The sequence below is a fragment of the Pseudorca crassidens genome, chromosome 4, assembly GCF_039906515.1.
Source record: "Pseudorca crassidens isolate mPseCra1 chromosome 4, mPseCra1.hap1, whole genome shotgun sequence".
NCBI classification, from domain to species: Eukaryota; Metazoa; Chordata; class Mammalia; order Artiodactyla; family Delphinidae; genus Pseudorca; species Pseudorca crassidens.
The window spans coordinates 151,556,437-151,576,666 of NC_090299.1; the positions used below are offsets into that span (position 1 = coordinate 151,556,437).

At 44.9% G+C, this 20,230-nt stretch overlaps 1 protein-coding gene across 6 annotated transcripts in view; it reads right to left on the reverse strand.

Moving 5' to 3' along the window:
• RAPGEF2 (Rap guanine nucleotide exchange factor 2) overlaps positions 1 to 20,230 on the reverse strand; it is a 244,694-nt gene that overhangs the window by 163,354 nt on the left and 61,110 nt on the right. For all 6 annotated transcript variants that reach the window (XM_067737037.1, XM_067737036.1, XM_067737035.1 and 3 more), the window contains exon 2: positions 930 to 1,000. In XM_067737037.1, coding sequence (XP_067593138.1) covers positions 930 to 1,000 — 71 coding nt within the window. The remainder of the gene's footprint in view (positions 1 to 929; positions 1,001 to 20,230) is intronic.

The following is a 20,230-nucleotide window of genomic DNA, read 5'->3' on the forward strand; positions in this document are numbered from 1 at the left end:
AAACATAAAATGAAAGTTACATACTTTAGAAATTATCCTTGCTTTAATTTGAGCCATCTTCCAAATTCCCAATGGTTTTGCTCTTCCTAATAAAACTTTAATTTAAATCATTTTCATTACAAATTCAATTTTAGAAGTATTCAATCCTCTTGACACTTTTTTCAATTAACAACTAAATATGAAATTGACATGCTCACAAATTAACTAGTATTTAAAGAGTAAAGGGGAAATACACAGAAAACGTATTCCTTTCATAATTAAAAACTGCTTGTATCAAAAGTAGCTGGAGACAACAAAACTTTCCCATAACGTCCTAGTTGGGGTTTATATGTAATGCGTCTTCCTAAGGTCCTTTATTTTCTATTCCAGTTAATCACTGGATTATACAAGATGTTTCTGATCTTTTAATGTAAGCCCAGATAACCATAAATAAGGTTGCTGTATCACTGCACAAGAGAAGTGGTAAGATTTTTATATGAATGGACTATATAAAAAACAACTATGGTATAAACTGAATTTCCCAGAAAAGGGCAGTCAACTTAATGCAATAAATATGTTATATATAAAGACCTAGAACATACTAAAACAGTGAACTGAATCATTCTTGGAACAGTTAAACACATTCTGGTTTCTTATGTAGCTGAGCGCTAGGAAGCAGATTTTTATTTGCCAGGATGGCAAATAATGCTCCTTCGGTGTATTCACCAAGTGGTGTTTATTACTTCAGGTGGGGAGGGCAGGGAGAGGGACGGGAAGCAGAGAGGTGATCACTACGGCAGAAACGTCGGAAATTATTATATGGATGTAAAACTTACAAGGCCAGATGAGGCAGAGTTTTCACAAGTCAGTCATCTTTAATCCTACTTCTAAACAATAATAATCACATAAAATCCAAGCATGCTACTGTTATTCATATTAAAATGCCTTACCTAAGCTGGTGCTCCCTCAGGTTGGATAAGGCTTCCATACCATGTAAATAGGAGTACACGATTTCCAGATCCTGTTTGAAAAAGAGGACAGAAATTATTAAACTTGTCGGGAAAAGAGGCTTCTAAAATAAGGCATTATATTAACAGACCAAATTTAAAATAGCTTTTTTTTAAATACAAGCTTTTAGACATCAAAAATCACATTATTCAGAGAAATGCTGGACTGCACAAAATGTCATGCATCACAACTGCCTTTGGGATACATAGAAAGGCCATTAAAATATAAACTAAATTGGCTCAAATTTACAAAAATAAATTCCTCATAAATTGTTATCACCTATTTCCCAGCTTTTACATCAAAATATCAAATGTAAAGTTTTAATTTTAAAGTATAAATATTTACCAATTCCATCATTAAATGATTTTCTTAGTCAATATAAAATTAATGCATGTTATTTCATGCCTACACTTAAAAATGAGCATGAATTCAATTGTTTTCTATTCTTACCAAATGACATTTCTTATATGCAGAAATATTTAAATTTAAATAGTCTCTTTTAGAAAAAGAGACATGCCTTGCTTTTCCAGATCATATTACAATACATAAAAAAAAGATTCATAGTTATTCATGAACGTTTAGAACAGGTAAAAATTCAAAATCCTGTTTATATTCATTTATATGCAAGCCAGCAGGGAATTAGTATTTTTTTTAATTAAGGTATAGTTGATGTACAATATTATATAAGTTTTGGATGTACAAAAGTTAGTATTTTAAAACTCCAATGAGGGGGCATCCCTGGTGGCGCAGTGGTTAAGAATCTGCCTGCCAATGCAGGGGACACGGGTTCAAGCCCTGGTCCGGAAAGATCCCACACGCCGCGGAGCAACGAAGCCCGTGCGCCACAACTACTGAGCCTGCGCTCTAGAACCCACGAGCCACAACTACTGAGCCCGAGTGCCACAACTACTGAAGCCCACGCGCCTAGAGCCTGTGCTCCGAAACAAGAGAAGCCACCGCAATGAGAAGCCCGCGCACCGCAAGGAAGAGTAGTCCCCGGCCGCCGCAACTGGAGAAAGTCCACGAGCTGGAACAAAGACCCTATGCAGCCAAATATTAAAAAAAGCAAACTTAAAAAGAAAGACTCCAGTGAATATCTAGCAGTTTCTGATCTCAAGAATACAAATCTACATTTACTCCTCCCCTAAATCTTAGCCAAAATGTAAAACAAATGTATTTTAAGAACTTTGTAAAATTACCCTTTTAAAATAATAGCTCTACTGAGATACAATTCACACATCATTTTCTTTTCTTTTTTTCTTGCAGGGGGCCACAGCCGCACTGTGCACAGGACCCAATCCAGGAAGTGGGCATGACCCTCCCTGGCCCCTGGCTCCACCCGGGCTGCCCCCTCCTCCTAGAGGTGAGCCGCTGTGAGTGGGCCCAGGGCTGCCGGACTCGCCAGAACTCAAGATTTATCACTTGTGAATAATTGCGTGGTTTGTGTTCGTCCATCACCACCGTAACTCCTGAACATTTTTACCACCCAAAAGACAACCCCGCACCCTGTAGCATTCACTCCCCATCCTCCCTTCCCCCAGCTCCTGGCAACTGTTAATCTGCTTTGTGTCTATGGATTTGCCTCCTCTGGACATTTCGTGTAAATGGAATCTCACAAGGGAAACACACGACCTTTTGTGACCGCCTTCTTTCTCTTGGCCTAATAGCTTCAGGGTTCATCTAGGCTGCAGCAGGTAACGAGACGTTCCTTTGTATCACGGAATAGTACTCCATTATAGAGAGATGCCGCAGTTTATCCGCTCATCCACTGACGGACATTTGGGTTCTTCCTACTTTACGGCCGGTACGAATAATGCTCTTGTGAATTCTCATGCATACGTTTTTGTTTGCACACCCGTCTTCAGTCCTGATGGGTATATGTATACCTGCGAGTAGAACTGCTCATTCGCATGGTAACTCTGTGTTTAGCTTTTCAAGGAACTGCCGAATTGTTTACCTAAGTGGCTACATCATTTATAATCCTATCGGCAAGGTCTAAGGACTCTAATTTCTCCACATACATCCTTGTCAACACTAACGTCTGTCTTTTTTATTTTAGCCTTCCCAGGTGTGTTTGAAGGTGTTGATTTGCATTTCACTAATGACAAAGGGTGCTGACCATTTTTCATGTGCTTATTGGCCATTCGTACATCTTTGGGTAAATACCTATTCAATTCTTTGTTCACTTTTCTTTTCCCCCAGGGGTTATTTATTCTTTCTTTTCTTAACACCTTTATTGGAGTATAATTGCTTTACAATCTTGTGTTAGTTTCTGCTGTATAACAAAGTGAATCAGCTGTATGTATACATACATCTCCATATCCTGTCCCTCTTGCGTCTCCCTCCACCCTCCCTATCCCACCCCTCTAGGTGGTCACAAAGCACCGAGCTGATCTCCCTGTTTATGCAGCTGTTTCCCACTAGCTATTTATTTTACATTTGGTAGTGTATACATGTCCATGACACTCTCTCACTTCGTCCCAGCTTACCCTTCCCCCTCCCCGTGTCCTCAAGTCCATTCTCCATGTCTGTGTCTTTATTCCTGTCCTGCCCCTAGGTTCTTCAGAATCTTTTTTTTTTTTTTAGATTCCATATATATGTTAGCATACAGTATTTTTCTCCTTCTGACTTACTTCACTCTGTATGACAGACTCTAGGTCCATCCACCTCACTACCAATAACTCAATTTCATTTCTTTTTATGGCTGAGTAATATTCCATTGTATATATGTGCCACATCTTCTTTATCCATTCATCCATCAATGGACACTTATGTTGCTTCCATGTCCTGGCTATTGTAAATAGGGCTGCAATGAACGCTGTCGTACATGTCCCTTTTTGAATTATGGTTTTCTCCAGGTATATGCCCAGTAGTGGGATTGCTGGGCCATATGGTAGTCCTATTTTTAGTTTTTTAAGGAACCTCTATACTGTTCTCCATAGTGGCTGCACCAATTTACATTCCCACCAACAGTGCAAGAGGGTTCCCTTTTCTCCACACCCTCTCCAGCATTTACTGTTTGTAGACTTTTGAATGATGGCCATTCTGATCGGTGTGAGGTGATACCTCACTGTAGTTTTGATTTATATTTCTCTAATGATTAGTGATGTTGAGCATTTTTTCACGTGTCTGTTGGCCATCTGTATATCTTCTTTGGAGAAACGTACGTTTAGGTCTTCTGCCCATTTTTGGATTGGGTTGTTTGTTTTTTTGATATTGAGCTGCATGAGGTGCTTGTATATTTTGGAGATGAATCCTTTGTCAGTTGCTGTTCATTTTTTAATTGGGTTATGTATCTTTATTATTGCATTTTAAGAATTCTTTATGTACTCTGGATAGAAGACCCTTACCAGGTACATTATCAGTAAATATTTTCTCCCTTTCTGTGGCCAGTCATTTCACTTGGATGGTGCCCTTTGAAGCACAAAGTTCTTAATTTTGATGAAGTCCAGTTTACCTACTTTTTCTTTTCTGCGTATGCTTTTAGAGTCACATTTAAGAAACCATGATCTAATCCAAGGTCACAACAATTCATTAATATATTTGCTTCTAAGAGCTTCTTCTTCCACAGCTTTAGCTCTTACGTGTAAGTCTACAATCCATTTTTAATTACTTTCATATTCAGTAAGGTAAGGGTCCAAGTTCACTCTTTTGCGTGCAGATATCCAGTTATCCCATCACCCTTTGTTAAAAATACTATTGTTTCCCCAGTGAATTGCACTGGTGCCCTTGCTGAAAATCAGCTGACCATAAATGCCAGTGTTCATTTCTGGACTCAGATCTATTCCATTGGTCTGTATGTCCATCCTCGTTCCACGACCACTGTCTCACTTATGCAGCTTTGGAGCAAGTGTGAAATCAGAAACTGTGAGTGTTCCAACCTTATTCTACTTTTCTGCGTGCCTTGTGTTCACATTTGAATTTTAGAATCAGCTTGTGCATCTCTGCAGAAAAGCCAGCTGGGGTTTTAATAAGGGTTGCACTGAATCTGATGATCAGTTCAGGTAGTACAGCCATCGTAACAGTATCAAGTCTCCCAATCTGTGACATGGGATGTTTTTCCATTGAATTAGGTGTTCCTTAATTCCTTTCAACTATGTTCTCTACTTCTCAGTGTACAAATCTTGCGCTACTCTGGTTAAATTTAATCTTCTCTTTTGATTAAGAAAAAATTTCTGCAACCTTAGGGATACCTTTGAGAATAGTTCACACTATGTGTGCACTTAGATTTCAGGTATCAAGGGCACAGGGAAGGGACAGTGGCTCACAGAATAACTAGGTAAGGAATTCAAAACCTTCCTAAGAGGATTCCAAGAAGGTTTTCAGCCTAAAATATAGTATTGTACACCTTAAAACAATATTATGATGTGTTAAGAGGAAAAAAATACCTCATTTATAATTCTCAATTGTCCCAATTTAAGATTTATTAATACTAGAAGTTTAAAGTGTCGCCCTCTAATGGTCAACTTTCAAATAAGCTGATGGACTTTAATTTTATTCATCTGTAGTTTTGTTATTTCCCGTAAGTCTTTTAAAAGCTATTTATAGATTGAAATCTAAGTCTAGACCTAAAAATGCAATACAAATAAGAAAGCTAAAACGAAACCTTCCCCGCCATCCAGTTACCAGAGTGCATTCCTAAAGCTAATAAATCCCTTCTTTAGACGCAGTCGTACCCCCGTCTTAATATTCTATTTGCAGGTAGGGAAAGCCAACAAAAAGGTCCTAATTAATGAGTTTTCTTTAATACTTATAACAGAAAGTCCTTCTGAATAACGCTAAGGTTCACATTCTCTTTTAGGTATTACAAAGATGTGCTACTGCAGTCCTTACATAGTACAGAAGGCCACCCTCCCATTTCTGAAGAGCTTATCATCTGAATCTAACACGAAAGTCTCACACTTTTTTCACTGAAATACCAATCAGCCCCTTACAAGCTGCCCAAGGCCCACAGTACTTCCATCTAAGCAAGCAGACAAGACGATTATGTTCATTAACCTTCATCGGGCAAATATAACATTTACACTGACCAAAAATGTCTATTTAGGAAAGGAGTAGAAAGAAATAGGGGTTTTCGAAAGCTGGGGAAGGCAGAAGTCTGAAAGAAACCTGCAAGGAACAAGAATCTGGAAGATTCGAGTCAGAGTGGAGCAAAAGAACAGCCCTAACCCTTCAAAGACAACAGGCCTGGACGTAACCGAGTGTCTTCTCCTTCAAGCCGGCAAAGCAGAAGCCAAGTAAAGAGGCGCGTTCCTTGATGCTGCAGCACTTCATTCGTCTGTCGCTCTCTAACGTTATGGGGTTTCCTAGTTGGACGAGGGCACCTTCCTGGATAATTTATGATGTCACGCCCATTACGAGTGTCAGCACTGCACCCATAAACTTAGCAACTTTGAGTATGAATGCATAACCTGCATGATTACACAGAATCTATCTATGAACAATAACTACTACCATTATTTCTTCATCTTAAGACAATATGCGTAACTAAAACCTGCAGATTCCATACGGCTGTTTATTAGTTCATAAAAACGTGCAGGACCACTGCGTGCCCTTACCAATACGGCGCTGACATAAGTGACAGGTCAGGAAGCTGTTTCAGGGCCTGTAATATGCACTGAGCGTGTGCGTTACACCATTACTGCAGGAGCCAATTTAAAATGCAGTTTGTCCTTCTGTCTGTGTGTAGTTGCATAAATAAAACACCTGCACCGCACATAATCCTGATGTTTGGGGGCAGAGTAAGTTTAAACATGTGTCTGTCAAGCAATACAGAACCAAAGAATCTGGTGCAACTGTGTCGCGTATTTTAGATGTGTGGCCAGACCATGAGCTTCTTCAATGAACTCAACGATTACGTCCAGAGTTTCTCTATTACTCTTAGAAGAAGTCATCTCAAAGGAAACTTTTACCTGGTCTATGCCACGAGGAGCCTGGAAACTCGAGGCGCAGACGTCATTATTCTAACACGAAGCCTTCACGCTGAAGGCTGGTTCATCTAGCTGGAATTAGACGACTTTACAAATATATTCCACCTCAACCTGAGATCTCTTCTTTGTAACTAACAGAAGGAACAGTAAGAAACTGACATCTAGACGGCAGGCAACAAACAAGTCCATGCAATGTTTCACTTGGGACCAGCACAGGTTTGGGTAAGTAGGAAAGCTTAGGAAAAAGGCATCGGGAAATCTCTGCTCTCAGACTCCAAGGGATGAAAGACAACTGAGCAGAGATGAGCCGGGGAGATTGCAAACTAAAGGAAGGCCGGCCGTGTAGCCACACTTCCCTGCAACACAGAGCCTGGTGGCCAAATAGCAGGTTTACCAGTGATGAGGGATTGCAGGTGACGTGAACGACACTGGAAGGCAAAAAGGAACACATGTTTTCTTCTTTCCTAGGGGCAAGGTGGATTGGGCGGTATTTTGAAATAGGCAAATATGGCCTTTTGAATCTTCTTATCAATTTTTTTCTACCCTCTCCCCAGGTGTCCAGCGACCTCGCATCATGCCGTCACTCTGGGCGCCCTGCCTTGGTCTAGAAGCTAAAGGGAGATGATGTGAACACAAACGTGAGTGATCCCTAGGGCTTTGCCGCATCTCCCCGGGGACCTGTTGGTCAGCATCTGCATTTCCACAGTCCAAACAAACCTCTAGGTGGTAGGAGATTTCAGAAATGAAATACACCGGGGACGCGAGGAAGGAGACCCGGGGACAGAGGCTCTGCCGGGAGCTGCCTGGCCCCTGCGAGCTCGCCCCTCACGCTTCCTCCACTTTCCACATGGAGGTTTCAACCCTCATCTCCCCTTTGTGGTCGGCCTTTGTTAAAATAACCTAGGAGCTGGTAAGGAACGGCCTTCACCCAGCAAGGGACCAAAAAGGCACAAGGGTGAGTGCTGAGGAGTGCTGCTGCTCAAACCAACCCGGTATCTGCCGCATGGGCAGCATCTCAGAGCAAGCTTCCTCGTAAGGGGAACAGGGAAATGCATGCCCTTCAGGGACTTACGCTCTTGGGTTCTTTTTTTTTTCTCTCTACACAAATGAGACATTCAGAGTGAAGTTATGTTTCAACAAACTTGACTATAGGAAAAAAAAAAAATGCTACAGCACTACATCACCTAAAGCAACAAACTGTGTCACTTCTGTCCAGAAACCATGATCTGCAAACAATTTGCAAACCTCCCCACCGCACCTCCCAGGACAAATAAAACCCATCTATTACTATTTTAAAGGGCCCTCAAAAAATATAAGCTATTTCCCGCCCCCCCCCCCCCAATTCTCTAGTCCTGGATACAAACAGGAACAGATTGCTTTAACCAGGAAGCAGCGTTTTTCAGAACAATAGGCCTTTTCTAGAAAGGACATCCTTTTTTAAAAATAGATGTTATTTGAAGGCAGAGAAAAGTCATAAAACCACTGTAGCCCAGCAGACAAGAACACTGACCGGTCAATTGGAAGGCAGTTTTCCATGAAAAAGACTTTTTTTTTTTTTTAGTCCCAAATGTAAACAATGGTATCGAAACCCAAAAGCATCCTCTAAGTCGTTTGGGAGAGTGACTGTTCACGACCTAAAGGACCATCTTGCCCAGAGCGTGTAAACACAGCCCAGGCTCAACCGGAAGAAGCCAGGCACAGCTCCTACATCTTGGGCACATTCTCCAGCACCTCCTTAGAGGCTCACTCAGGGTATAATCGGCTTCAGAGCAGACTTACAATTCACCGAAAACCAGGTTTTAATTTCCTAGCTTAGCAGCATGGGGATTGGCTAACAACTTACGGTCTATTTTAACACGATCTTTGAAGCGCTGAAAGAGGAGACGCACCCTCCCCCCCCCCCCCACAGACGCATATTTTGCACTGCACTGTGAGAAGGAATATATCCTTTTCCTTTAAAGTGAGTTTCGTTTCACATTATGGAGCTACATGTTTGAACTATAACCAGAAGCGAGGTGGTCAAAGGTACAACCTTCCGGTTACCAATTTTTTAAAACAAAAAACAAGTACGGTTGATTCCTTTAAAAAGACTGTATCTCAGGCTTCCCTGGTGGCGCAGTGGTTGGGAGTCCGCCTGCCGATGCAGGGCACACGGGTTCGTGCCCCGGTCCGGGAGGATCCCACATGCCGCGGAGCGGCTGGGCCCGTGAGCCATGGCCACTGGGCCTGCGCGTCCGGAGCCTGTGCTCCGGAAGGGGAGAGGCCACAGCAGTGAGAGGCCTGCGCACCAAAAAAAAAAAAAACCAAAAAAAACCACTGTATCTCAATCACATAAAAGAAGCGAAGGCCAAGCCCGCGCTAGAGCTTGCAGCCTATGGAGGCCCACGCGGTGAGGGACCTGGGCGCCCTGCCTGCCCCGCCGGGACCAGGAAGCACGCTACTGAGCCAACTGCTCTCCCTCGTCAAGACAAGAAGGTACCGCAGCCTTCCTGGCCAGGGACCACTAGCAAGGAATGAGAGTTAGTTCTGAACGATATTAACAAGGAGGTTAAAAGCTAGACTATCCAAGGCTCGAGCTCAAGGCCACGGCGCACGGGGGAGGGTCAGAAGGGGGAGAGGTCTGCACACTTTGCTGTGTCTACCGACATGGGGGTAAGCTGAAAAGTTTTACCTGGGAGAGGCCATACTTCTTTACGCTGAAACACGTAAAAGCCATCCTCGGACAGAGAGTGGAAAGAACATGAGCGCTGATGTCAAATGGAGCAGAGTCCAGGCCGTCCTCCCCACTGCTGCCCAATGTGAGACCCTGCACGTGCTACCGAGACTCTGTCCGCACACCAGCATGACTCCACCTGCTTGGCTGGGCTGTGTCACCAAAATGACATACAGTTTCATAACGACACACGGCACATACAGACCCCTGAAAAGTGGGGTAGCTGATTTCCTTACCTATGAGATCTGCAGACAGGCACACAGGAACGCCAAGAATTACAAAATTTTAAATATCCCTGAAATTTATATACATCAGATTTTGTATAAATCACTGCATCCTTTTCATATGTATCTCTATCCAAAAAAAAAAAAAAAAGTCAAGTGAATTATTCATGAAACATGTCAAGGGCCCCTGGATGGCCTGCTGTATCAATCCAGCTTTTACATCCGGTGGGACCGGAGGGGGGGGTGCCAGCCGCCCGCAGAGCGCAGACCTGCTCGCACTTCTGAAGCTTGTCGCCGCCTGCCTCCAGGGCTCCCCTGGCTGGCTTCCCAGGAGAGCCCCCCGTCACCGACCCTCGCACCCCTTCCATGCACGCGGCCGGCAGCGCGTGGTGCAGCCCAACACAAAGCCCCTCAAACCCCCTGCCTGCAGGGACCTCCCTCCTGAGCCGTCACAGCCTCCCGGGCTGCAAACCCGCACGGGCACCCCACGTGCCCTCTGTGCAGCCGTTTTACCTTCCGGGGGGCACCTGTTATCTCCTCGGTCAGAGAACAGACACCCCAAAGTCACTGCTTTCTTTCACACCTCTTTCTCATCTCTGCAACAGGGAAAGGTGTTCTCAGCCCCGGTACCCGGACAGACTGAGGCAAGCGTGCACACGGCCACCAGGCGGCAGAGCGGACCGGTGGTCCCTCTAGGCCTGGGTCTCACAAGGCACGCCCACTGCTCGTGCACGTGTAAGTAGGAGACTGGACCTTTACAGCATCCCTGAGGGTGGCTCAGAGACCACGACCGTCCTTTCTCCTCCGCTCCTAATGAAAGGGGACGGGGGACAGGAAACGGGCCCACCAACACTCCCATTAAAGTCACTTCATTTCTACCATCCCGAGCAGGGAGAAATCTTATTTTAAACCGGGTACCGCCCTCAACCCTACACACCCTGGGAAAGAACCAGAGCGTTTAAAACAAAGATGTCCAATCACTCCACTGCTGAGCTGTCTGGGGCCCTCTTGCCTCACACCCCAGGAAATTACATCATCACATAGTTCAGGGAAATGTAAGGAAAAATCCATGGTGGAGTGCATGACTTTCAGTAAAACTTTTTTTTTTTGACGTGTCAGTATCAGTTTATTAAATGTGACAAGTGTACCATCCTTGTAAAATATTAATAATAGGAAAAACTGTGTGGAGGACATACGAGAACTCTCTGTACTATCCTCTCAGTTTTTCTGTAAATCTAAAACTGTCGTAAAAATAAAGTTTTTTTCTTAAGTTTTTATTGGCATATAGTTGATTTACAATGTTGTGTTTTAGTTTCTGCTGTACAGCAAAGTGATTCAGTAAAACTCTTAAGTTTGTTCTTAAACAGCAATTTCAACCCTAAATCATATGAAGGCTGTTTCTGAGCTTACTAATTTATACCCGAAAGGAAGACAGTCCCCCAGAGCTTTGATTTCATTCAAATGCACATATCAAAATGCAGAAAAATAAAAATGTTAAAAAAACAAAAACCGCAGGAAAACCTGGTGATTATATTACTGGTCATCTAGACTCAGTCTGGATACCTTCCTTCAGCCCCAGGCTCTTGAGCGCTGCATCCTTACAAGACAGGTGGATGAGGAATCCCAGGAGTAAAACATACAGGTTCAAGCTATTGTTTGTCCAAAATTTCCTCAGATGTTCCTATATCTTTAAGAAAGAGAGTGTTTGAACAGTTCCTAAACTTGAGACAGGGATAATTATAAGGTAAGTACCTCTTGAATTAGCCATGAAAATTACAAAACAGACCTAGGGGTTAAGCAGAGCACAGGCTGCCATGCCTCCTCTGTTTCTAGCTGGCAGCAGGGAGCCCAGGAGCCTCACACTACAGGGGAGATGAGCTGCAGAGGCAGAGGAGTGCTTCCTACATTCTAAGGAGCAGAGGACGTATCGCACGTAATCCTCACCCTCACTGAAGAAAACGTGAGAGTTAAATGATTCAGCAACAGCAGCCATCCGGTGGCAGCTCTTATGCTCCTAAATGGGCAGCGTTCTGTTTAGCAGCTGAGACACACGTTACGCCCTTGCACTCACCGCCGTGTCCGAGGGGAAAAGAGCAAGTAAGTTTGGTCTGTGAAGGTTAAAATTTCTCATTAGAAAAAAATCAACAATTTCATTGTAACTAAAAACTCATCAGGCGGACAAATAAGAAAAATATCAAGTGTCTAAATCAGTCCACAATTCCTGTTTTCAAGGGTCAGTATGTGTATTTCCACTTCAGAACAATGCCCACGACCAAGCTGACACCTCCCCCGAATCCACATCTGTCTGGCAGCAGGAACAAACATCACAACAGATCTTCACTGCGAAGTATCTACTTTATTTTAATCCCTCAGACTGCAAAACGTGTAGTCAAATTTGAATTGCACGGACACAGATGAACGCACTAGAAAATGATTTGCCGTGAACTGAATGCCAGTCTGGTTTTTGTTCTCCGTGAATAAGTGAGCAGGCAGTGAATGAGCACATTTTAAGTTAACATTTAAACATCTGATTAAGTACAACCGGAAAGGTCAATCAGCTGTATACATACACACATGTGCACACACACACACACACACACACACACACACACACACACACCTTCCGCCCCACCTCCACCCCCAACTAGGATAAAATGATTCCTGGACCATCTTCCCTTTCAGTTTAAAAAAAAGAAAAAAAAAAAAAAAAGCCAAACATGCCCCTTCCACCCAGTTCTCCTCTAAGGACACAGTTACAACCTTGCGCCCAGTGTGGCACTCGTTCCCCAGGGATGGTCTGGCTCGGGTTAAGCCCTGCAGGAACCGAGCGGGTGCGGATGGGTGGAGGGGGCAGAGCCCACCGAAAACCTGGGCAACAAGGGCCCAGGGCTGCAGAACTACCCTCAGGACGCCCCCAGTTCCAAAGACCACCTAACTGCAGAGGCTCCTTGAAAGGTGTGCATTCGGAACCATTCACTGTGCCAGCCTGAGCATCCCTGCAGGACTGGGTTCGCACAGTCCTGGCGTAACAGAAGCAAAGCAGAGCAGGTCACTGAGGACACGGGCTGTCCACAGCCTCTTGGCAGAAAGGAAGCACTCCCGTATGAAAGCAGGTTTTAAATATAGAAAACGGAATTGCTGCTATTTTTCTAGGACAAAAGACAAAAATAATTTGACATATGTTTTTCCCATCTTGAATGTTTTACCGAGGAGTCAACCACCAAGAGCATTACTGATTCTCAAACTTTTTTTATTTCTCAAGCAGACAGGAGAAGCACATGCGAATGTTCTACCTAATCAATGAAAGCCTTCCAACTATGTTCATCAGAAATGAACTAAACGCTAAAGACATTTTAGATACTGTTCGAAATTGGTCTCTTTCAGATCTGTCCATAAATAAATAATTCTAATCAAGTGCTCCACTGGAAAGCACAGCAGGTGGTAGTTTCTGAAGCATCCTACCTTTCAATCATGTTTCAAACTCTCCTTGGAAGTTAACATCTAACATCATTACCTTATAGCTGTCCTACTGCCCCCGACTATACAGGATGTACCACGTGCGTCTGACAGCTTAAATTTGTGGATGTGTATATTTGATCTATACACTGGACTCCATCACATTCATAAATAAATATCATAAATCAAGAGCCCTTTGGCCGGGCTTCCCTGGTGGCGCAGTGGTTGAGAGTCCGCCTGCCGATGCAGGGGACACAGGTTCGTGCCCCGGTCCGGGAAGATCCCACATGCCGCGGAGCGGCTGGGCCCGTGAGCCATGGCCGCTGAGCCTGCGCGTCCAGAGCCTGTGCTCCGCAACGGGAGAGGCCACAATAGTGAGAGGTCCGTGTACCACAAAAAAAAAAAAAAACAAAGAACCCTTTGGCCATCAAAACAGCAATGCTCACACACACACACACACACACACACACACACACACATCCCCGGAGACCTCGAGCATCATACCAAGACCCTCCAGAAATCAGGAGGAGACAAAGAGCCCTCGGTGAAGTCGGTTATGATGGGGGAGCCGTCACAGCCGGAAGGGGGATGAGAAGGAAGGTGGGAAGGCGGCCCCCAGCCCCACGTTTCCTAAACTGCTCAGAACTCAGAACGCCTGGCACTCCAGGGCCAGTGCGATAAAGGGGAGGTGGCTTTGCTGATCAGCTACTTCATCCCAGAACCAGAGGATCCACACAGGAAGAAGGAAAAGGAAGCTGTGAAATTTCCTTTTCCTGGTAAAGGACAAATTTCAAAGAAGCCTCGAGGAGGGGTTCCAAACGTAGGTCCACACGAAGGCCTTCTCTAGCATGTGGCAAAGTGAAAAAACAAGGGTGCTGTACGAGGTTCTGGACGAGCCAGAGGGGCTCAGCTTAAAGAGCTCAGCTTTGGGGATCATCGCCACTTTCACATGCTTCTTTTTGCTTCTATAATGTCATCCTTTGAAACCATATTGATACTAGGTGACGGTAATTCATTGTTCGAATATCATTAGTAGAAGAAGTCTGTTGTAATTGCCCACATTATGTCGGCACCTCAATTTCTGAGCGGTGGTCAGGAGGGTCAAGGGTCTCACTCGATGAAACCTAAGAACCTGGGGCACCCACTTAGGCGAGCCTGCCGCTAACGCGGGGATGAGGGGTGACCGCAAATTCCCCAAACTATTCACCTCTTACTTCCAGCTCTCATTCTCAAAACTTACCGGAGAAAAGCACACTAGGTATTTTGATCCTCCCCCCAAAAAGAGATTTTTCAATAATTTTTATTAAAGAAATCTCTAAACATTATAATCTTCTGGTGGAATGCCGGGCCTTGGAATAGAATGGAAAATTTGCAGAACATGTAGCAAGATGCTCTGGGCAGGGCAGGCGACGGGGGTGCACCCTGCGGGCACCTCTCCTCGGACCCTCGGCTCCCCAGTCCTGGCTCTGCGCTCCCGGCAGCCACTCAGCCTCTCTGTGCCTGTTTGCTCACCTGCAAACTGGAGAGGATGATGGTATCTAAAGGAAGATTCACAAAGCTCCGAGGACAGAGCCTTGGCAAAGAGCAGGCACCTTCTGAGCCCCAGCTACCATATTTATCATCCACTTTTAACAACAACGATGGCAATCTCAGGCGGTCGGGTGCCACAGGGCGAAGGAGGCATCAGGAATTCTCCGGCCACGCTGCAGAGACATCCAGGCGACATACTCGGAACAGCACTGTAGTTTTTCCTTTGTGTCTTCTTAGGCGATTTCGGGTTTTAAAGTACAACACAGTGCTGCAAGAAGTAGCGAACAGCTGGACTCGAAAATAAAGAATCCTAAACACAGCTCGTATTTTTCCTAACACCAATGACAACTGCTATTGAGTCCCAAATTTCAACAGAGAATGTGGGGAGAGAAGAGCCCCAAAATCTGTTTGTTTAGACGTTACCCTTCCCCTGGCTCACAGGGAAAGCCCAGGCATGGAAGACTCGCTGTGCACACAGCCCCGCGCCGGGCGCCGTCCTGGAGACAGTTCAACCAAATGCTGGTCCTCAAAGACACACTACGATATGCAAACAGATAACTAATCAGAACCTAGCGTATAGCACAGGGAACTCTACTGCGATAAACCAGTATCTATATACTGTGGTATATCAATATTCTGTGATAAACCATAACGGAAAAGAATATGAAAAAGAATAGATACATGTATCTGTATAACTGATTCACTTTGCTGTACACCTGAAGGTAACACAACATTGTAAATCTACTATACTCTGAAAAAAAAATTTTTTTTAAAGATAATCAACAAAGAAACAAGAAGGAAAAAGAATGACACTCCATCTGTTAGGACCCATAAACTCCCTCACAGATGACTACAATGTGAGATAGAAACTCAGTTGTAAGCCACAGGCATCAGAAAACAAGTTTTCTAATGCCCAAACTCAACAAATGCTCTCCACCGCTCCATCACCACTGCCAGCTGTTCATCAGAAGGTTTATCTACACCACATCACACACATTCTCCTGGGGGCCCGGGACCCTCACACAAACACAGTGAACTAATGAACCTCACCCTTCACGACTTGCCACTGAGTACCTACCACGCACAGGAACACGTGATTAGACCCTGCGTTTAGCTTCAAGTCCTTTGAGCACTAGAAAAAGCAGTGTCATTCCCAAAGTAGATCTTTATTGAGTTATTTAAATTTATTACAGCTCAATGATAAATTATACAGCAATGCCCTCTGACAAAAAGTCAAATAAATTTGCACGCCTCTGGGGATGAAACCCAGCTTGACAGAACCACCGGCTAGGCTGAACTCGGGGGGCCTGAGCCCCCCACTGCCCTGCATCCAGTCTACTGTCAGAGCCAAGTGTCAACGACAGGATGAACTGGGACCGAGCCAGGCAGAGGAGAAGGGGAGGCGGGGGCATAGCCGCTCCCTCTCTGGTCACAGGCCGTGCACCACCATCCTCAGTCACTCCCAGCAGCTGACCGTCCGCAGAGGTTACATATGCTTGAAGAACATCTGTGTGGCCAACAGGCACATGAAAAGATGCTCAACATCACTAATCACGAGAGAAACGCAAATCAGAACTACAGTGAGGTACCACCTCACACCAGTCAGAATGGCCATTATCAAAAAATCTACAAACAATAAATGCCAGAGAGGGTGTGGAGAAAAGGGGACCCTCTTGCACTGTTGGTGGGAATGTAAATTGGTGCAGCCACTATGGAGAACAGTACGGAGGGTCCTCAGAAAACTAAGAATAGAACTACCATACGACCCAGCAATCCCACTACTGGGCATATAGCCTGACAAAACTATAGTCCAAAAAGATACGTGCACCCCAGTGTGCACAGCAACAGTATTCACCATAGCCAAGACATGGAAACAACCTAAATGTCCACCGACAGATGAGTGGATAAAGAAGATGTGCCATATATACACACACACACACTCACACTCGCTCACACTCACGCTCACACTCACACACACACTCACACAATGGAATATTACTCAGCCACAAAAGAGCAAAATAATGCCATTTGCAGCAACATGGATGAACCTAGAGATTATCATACTAAGGGAAGTAAGTCAGACAAAGACAAATACCATGTGATATCACTTATAGGTGGAATCTAAACTATGACACAAATGAACTTAACTACGAAACAGAAACAGACTCACAGACATAGAGAACAGACTTGTGGTTGCCACGGGGAGGGATGGATTGGGTGTTTGGGATTAGCAGATGCAAACTATTATATACAGGATGGATAAACACCAAGGTCCTACTGTATAGCACAGGGAACTATATTCAGTATCGTGTGATAAACCATAATGGAAAACAACTTGAAAAAGAATGTATACATATATGTATAACTGAGTCACTTTGCTGGACAGCAGAAGTTATTTAACACATTGTAAATCAACTATACTTCAATAAAATTTTTTAAAACCAGAATATCTGAAAACACATTCTTTTTGCATATTATCACTAGCAGTTATTTCTGAGAGCTTTGGCTTTTGAGAACATCCAACGTTCACCCAGAACTAAGCCTAGGGAATGAATTGGCCATGTAAGCTCCAGCGGGATCAAAAATAAAATACAATTACATGAAGTAAAGAGGTACCTTCCCTGTGGGGTTCACTAAGCAACTCTAATAACACCACCATGATATGGTCTAAAAATGTTCCGAGCAACAGCACGGGTTTTCATAAGAACTGTGTCACTTGGAAAGGTGACAAATGTTAAGGATATTATTTAGATATATTAATCCCTGCCTTTTTAAAATTTCACTTCATTACAGCTAAGCCTCATTTTGAGTGGAAAACATTAGTAACTCAAACATTAGATAATTATGGAACTAAATCTACTACATTAGACTACTTGTCCCTGTGTATCATTTTCCCCTCCTTAACCCTAAATTATATGGCAGATAAAGACTACCTGTTACATTTCTTATTCTTCTGGGCCCAAGGCATTGTTTTATTCGGGAAGGTAATTATTAGATGTCACTGAAGTGACCCAAATGTAACCTTTGAAACCCCCTACTTCATAATGCCGCTGGGGATTCCACCAGCTACGCATACAGGTCTTGCCCAAGGGGGCCAATTTTACCTTGTGAGTGAAGCACTGAGTGCACAAATCTGAAACGCAGAAACAGTCTGGTAGCACTGATCACACCCCCAAACACTCATGTCCACCCTGCCATCAGTATTAGCACCCTGAGCGAAAATGAAATGTTTACACATTTTAAAAGAACGGAAAAAAAAAACCCCAGAACGAATACTTTTTCTGCTTCACCACCCCTTGTGTCTTTTCTGAAATGAGTAAGCCGTTCAAACGTCCGTACGGAATCACACAAGCATCAACCACACCCCCAGATTTTTCAGCTCTCAACACTGTGCTCTCCCCACCCCCTCCAATTCTCTTCTTAGAAACGCAGAGGTTTCCCACTGACCCTCCTTCACCTGACCTTCCAAAGTCCTGACAGCAGCAGCTCTGTTTCCCTGCCAAGGTTCTGGAGTGAGAGGTTCATCCCTCTTACCCCTTTTCTCAACTATCCAGTTATTACACAACCTTTTAGAATCTGATCTTTGCCCTTCACTTTGCTGAAATCCCTTTCTCAGAGATCACCAAGGATCTCTTGCAAACAAATTAGCATTGCCTGTTCCACCCCATGCCTAGCACTGCTCTAGACGCTAGGGATTCACCAGTGTACAAACCAGACAAAAGCCCCTGACCTGTGGACATGCGGGTCCAGTGGGAGCAAAGGGACTAAGCAGAGTATCGAAAGTGTTAGATAGTGATAAGCAGTCCGAAGGAAAGACCGCAAAGGGAGGAGAGCACGACACGTCAGGGGCGGGACAGCACTGCCCACCCCTCCCCCTGGGTCTCCCGGGGCCCCTCAAGGGGCTCTGCAGGCTGCACGCATCTCCCCAACTCCAGGACCGGGCTGGTCCTCGAACCTCACTCTCCTGTATACGGCTCCTTTCACTGAGAAACCGTGTCTGCTCTCAGCCCATCTTTACAAGTAACCCCTCGACCCTGACTGCTCTTACAAACCACCAGTCACCCCCCGATCGGTTACCTTCTGAAGCTGCTGGAGCATCACTTCAAATGGTAGCTGAAATCCACATCGTATTCACCCCCAAAGACTAGCTACATCTGATCTCTCCTCTTCTGCCACAAGTTCAAGGGGCCCAGCTCTTCCAGTGAAAACCTGAGAAGCTATCTTCCAACTTGTTGTTGCTCCTTGTAGCGGCTCTTTTCTCTTTTTTCACACATTTAATTAGTTTTTTCAATCCCGTGAAGCTTCCTGTCACTCTTTTTTTCCATTCTATTTCCAATGGCATGGGCAGTTTCAGGGCTTTCTTCCCTTTTATCATGCATAACACAAACAAAATAAGGGGCCCTGGACAGCTTTAGAGAGGCTGTCACCTCCACCAGGGGAACACTTTCCCGGATCGCCGATTTGCATCTTGTCACACAAGCGGGTTGGGTGCCCCCGAGGTCCCACTCCAGCCTCCTCCCACTTCCTCTGCCCCAGCCTCCACTGGAGGCTGCTCTGTCTCCCAGCCTCCTGCCCGCCATCCTGATGGGCACCTCCACTCACACCCTCCAGGAGGCCTGTTCGGGCCACTCTGCTGCACGCTCCCCTCCCCTCTTCTCAGTCATAAGCAACTGACCAGATACGTTCGTTTGTACCATTGGTATTTTTCAACATACACATGAAACACCTGCAGGAACAGGGCAATACGACCAATACTGGGTAAGGCCGTATCCCGGGGAGGGACCCTATCTCGTACCTCCCTCCTACTCGCCTTCGACCCCAGGAAATATCTAGAAGTGCTGGATTCTGGAACCCGAGCAGCAGAAGGCCCCGTGGCCAGCTGCTGGGGTGACGCTGGTCCTGAGGCTCAGATCACTTCACAGCGTGAGGCACCGAGGTCCCGATGCAGGAGGAGGGGCAAAGGCGCGTCTGGTCACTGCTACCTGCACAACGCACGCGCCTCTCCTCCGGGGGCCACCCTGGACCTGTGCACACACCCACCTCCACGTGCCTCCTGCCAGAGCTGCTAAGGCCTCCAGTTCAGGCCTCTGCTCTTTTCCCGACATCCCTGGAGGACTAACCCACGACTGTCCAGCTCCTACTACCAATTTCTTACCTCGCTTTCTTCAATTCTTTTGTTTGTGGCTGCTTTCTCTTATCCCCTGTGATTTTTTTTTTTTTCAAATCTCCCACAATATCCACTGCTTACGCAGTTTGACGGTACAATGGCCAACATGCTAAAAAACAAAAACAAAATACCTGCTTCTATACTCAACCTGACATGAGTTCTTCACTGATGATAACCTGAGTTTGAAAAACTTCAGACAGAGAGCGGATACATTTAATTCTAT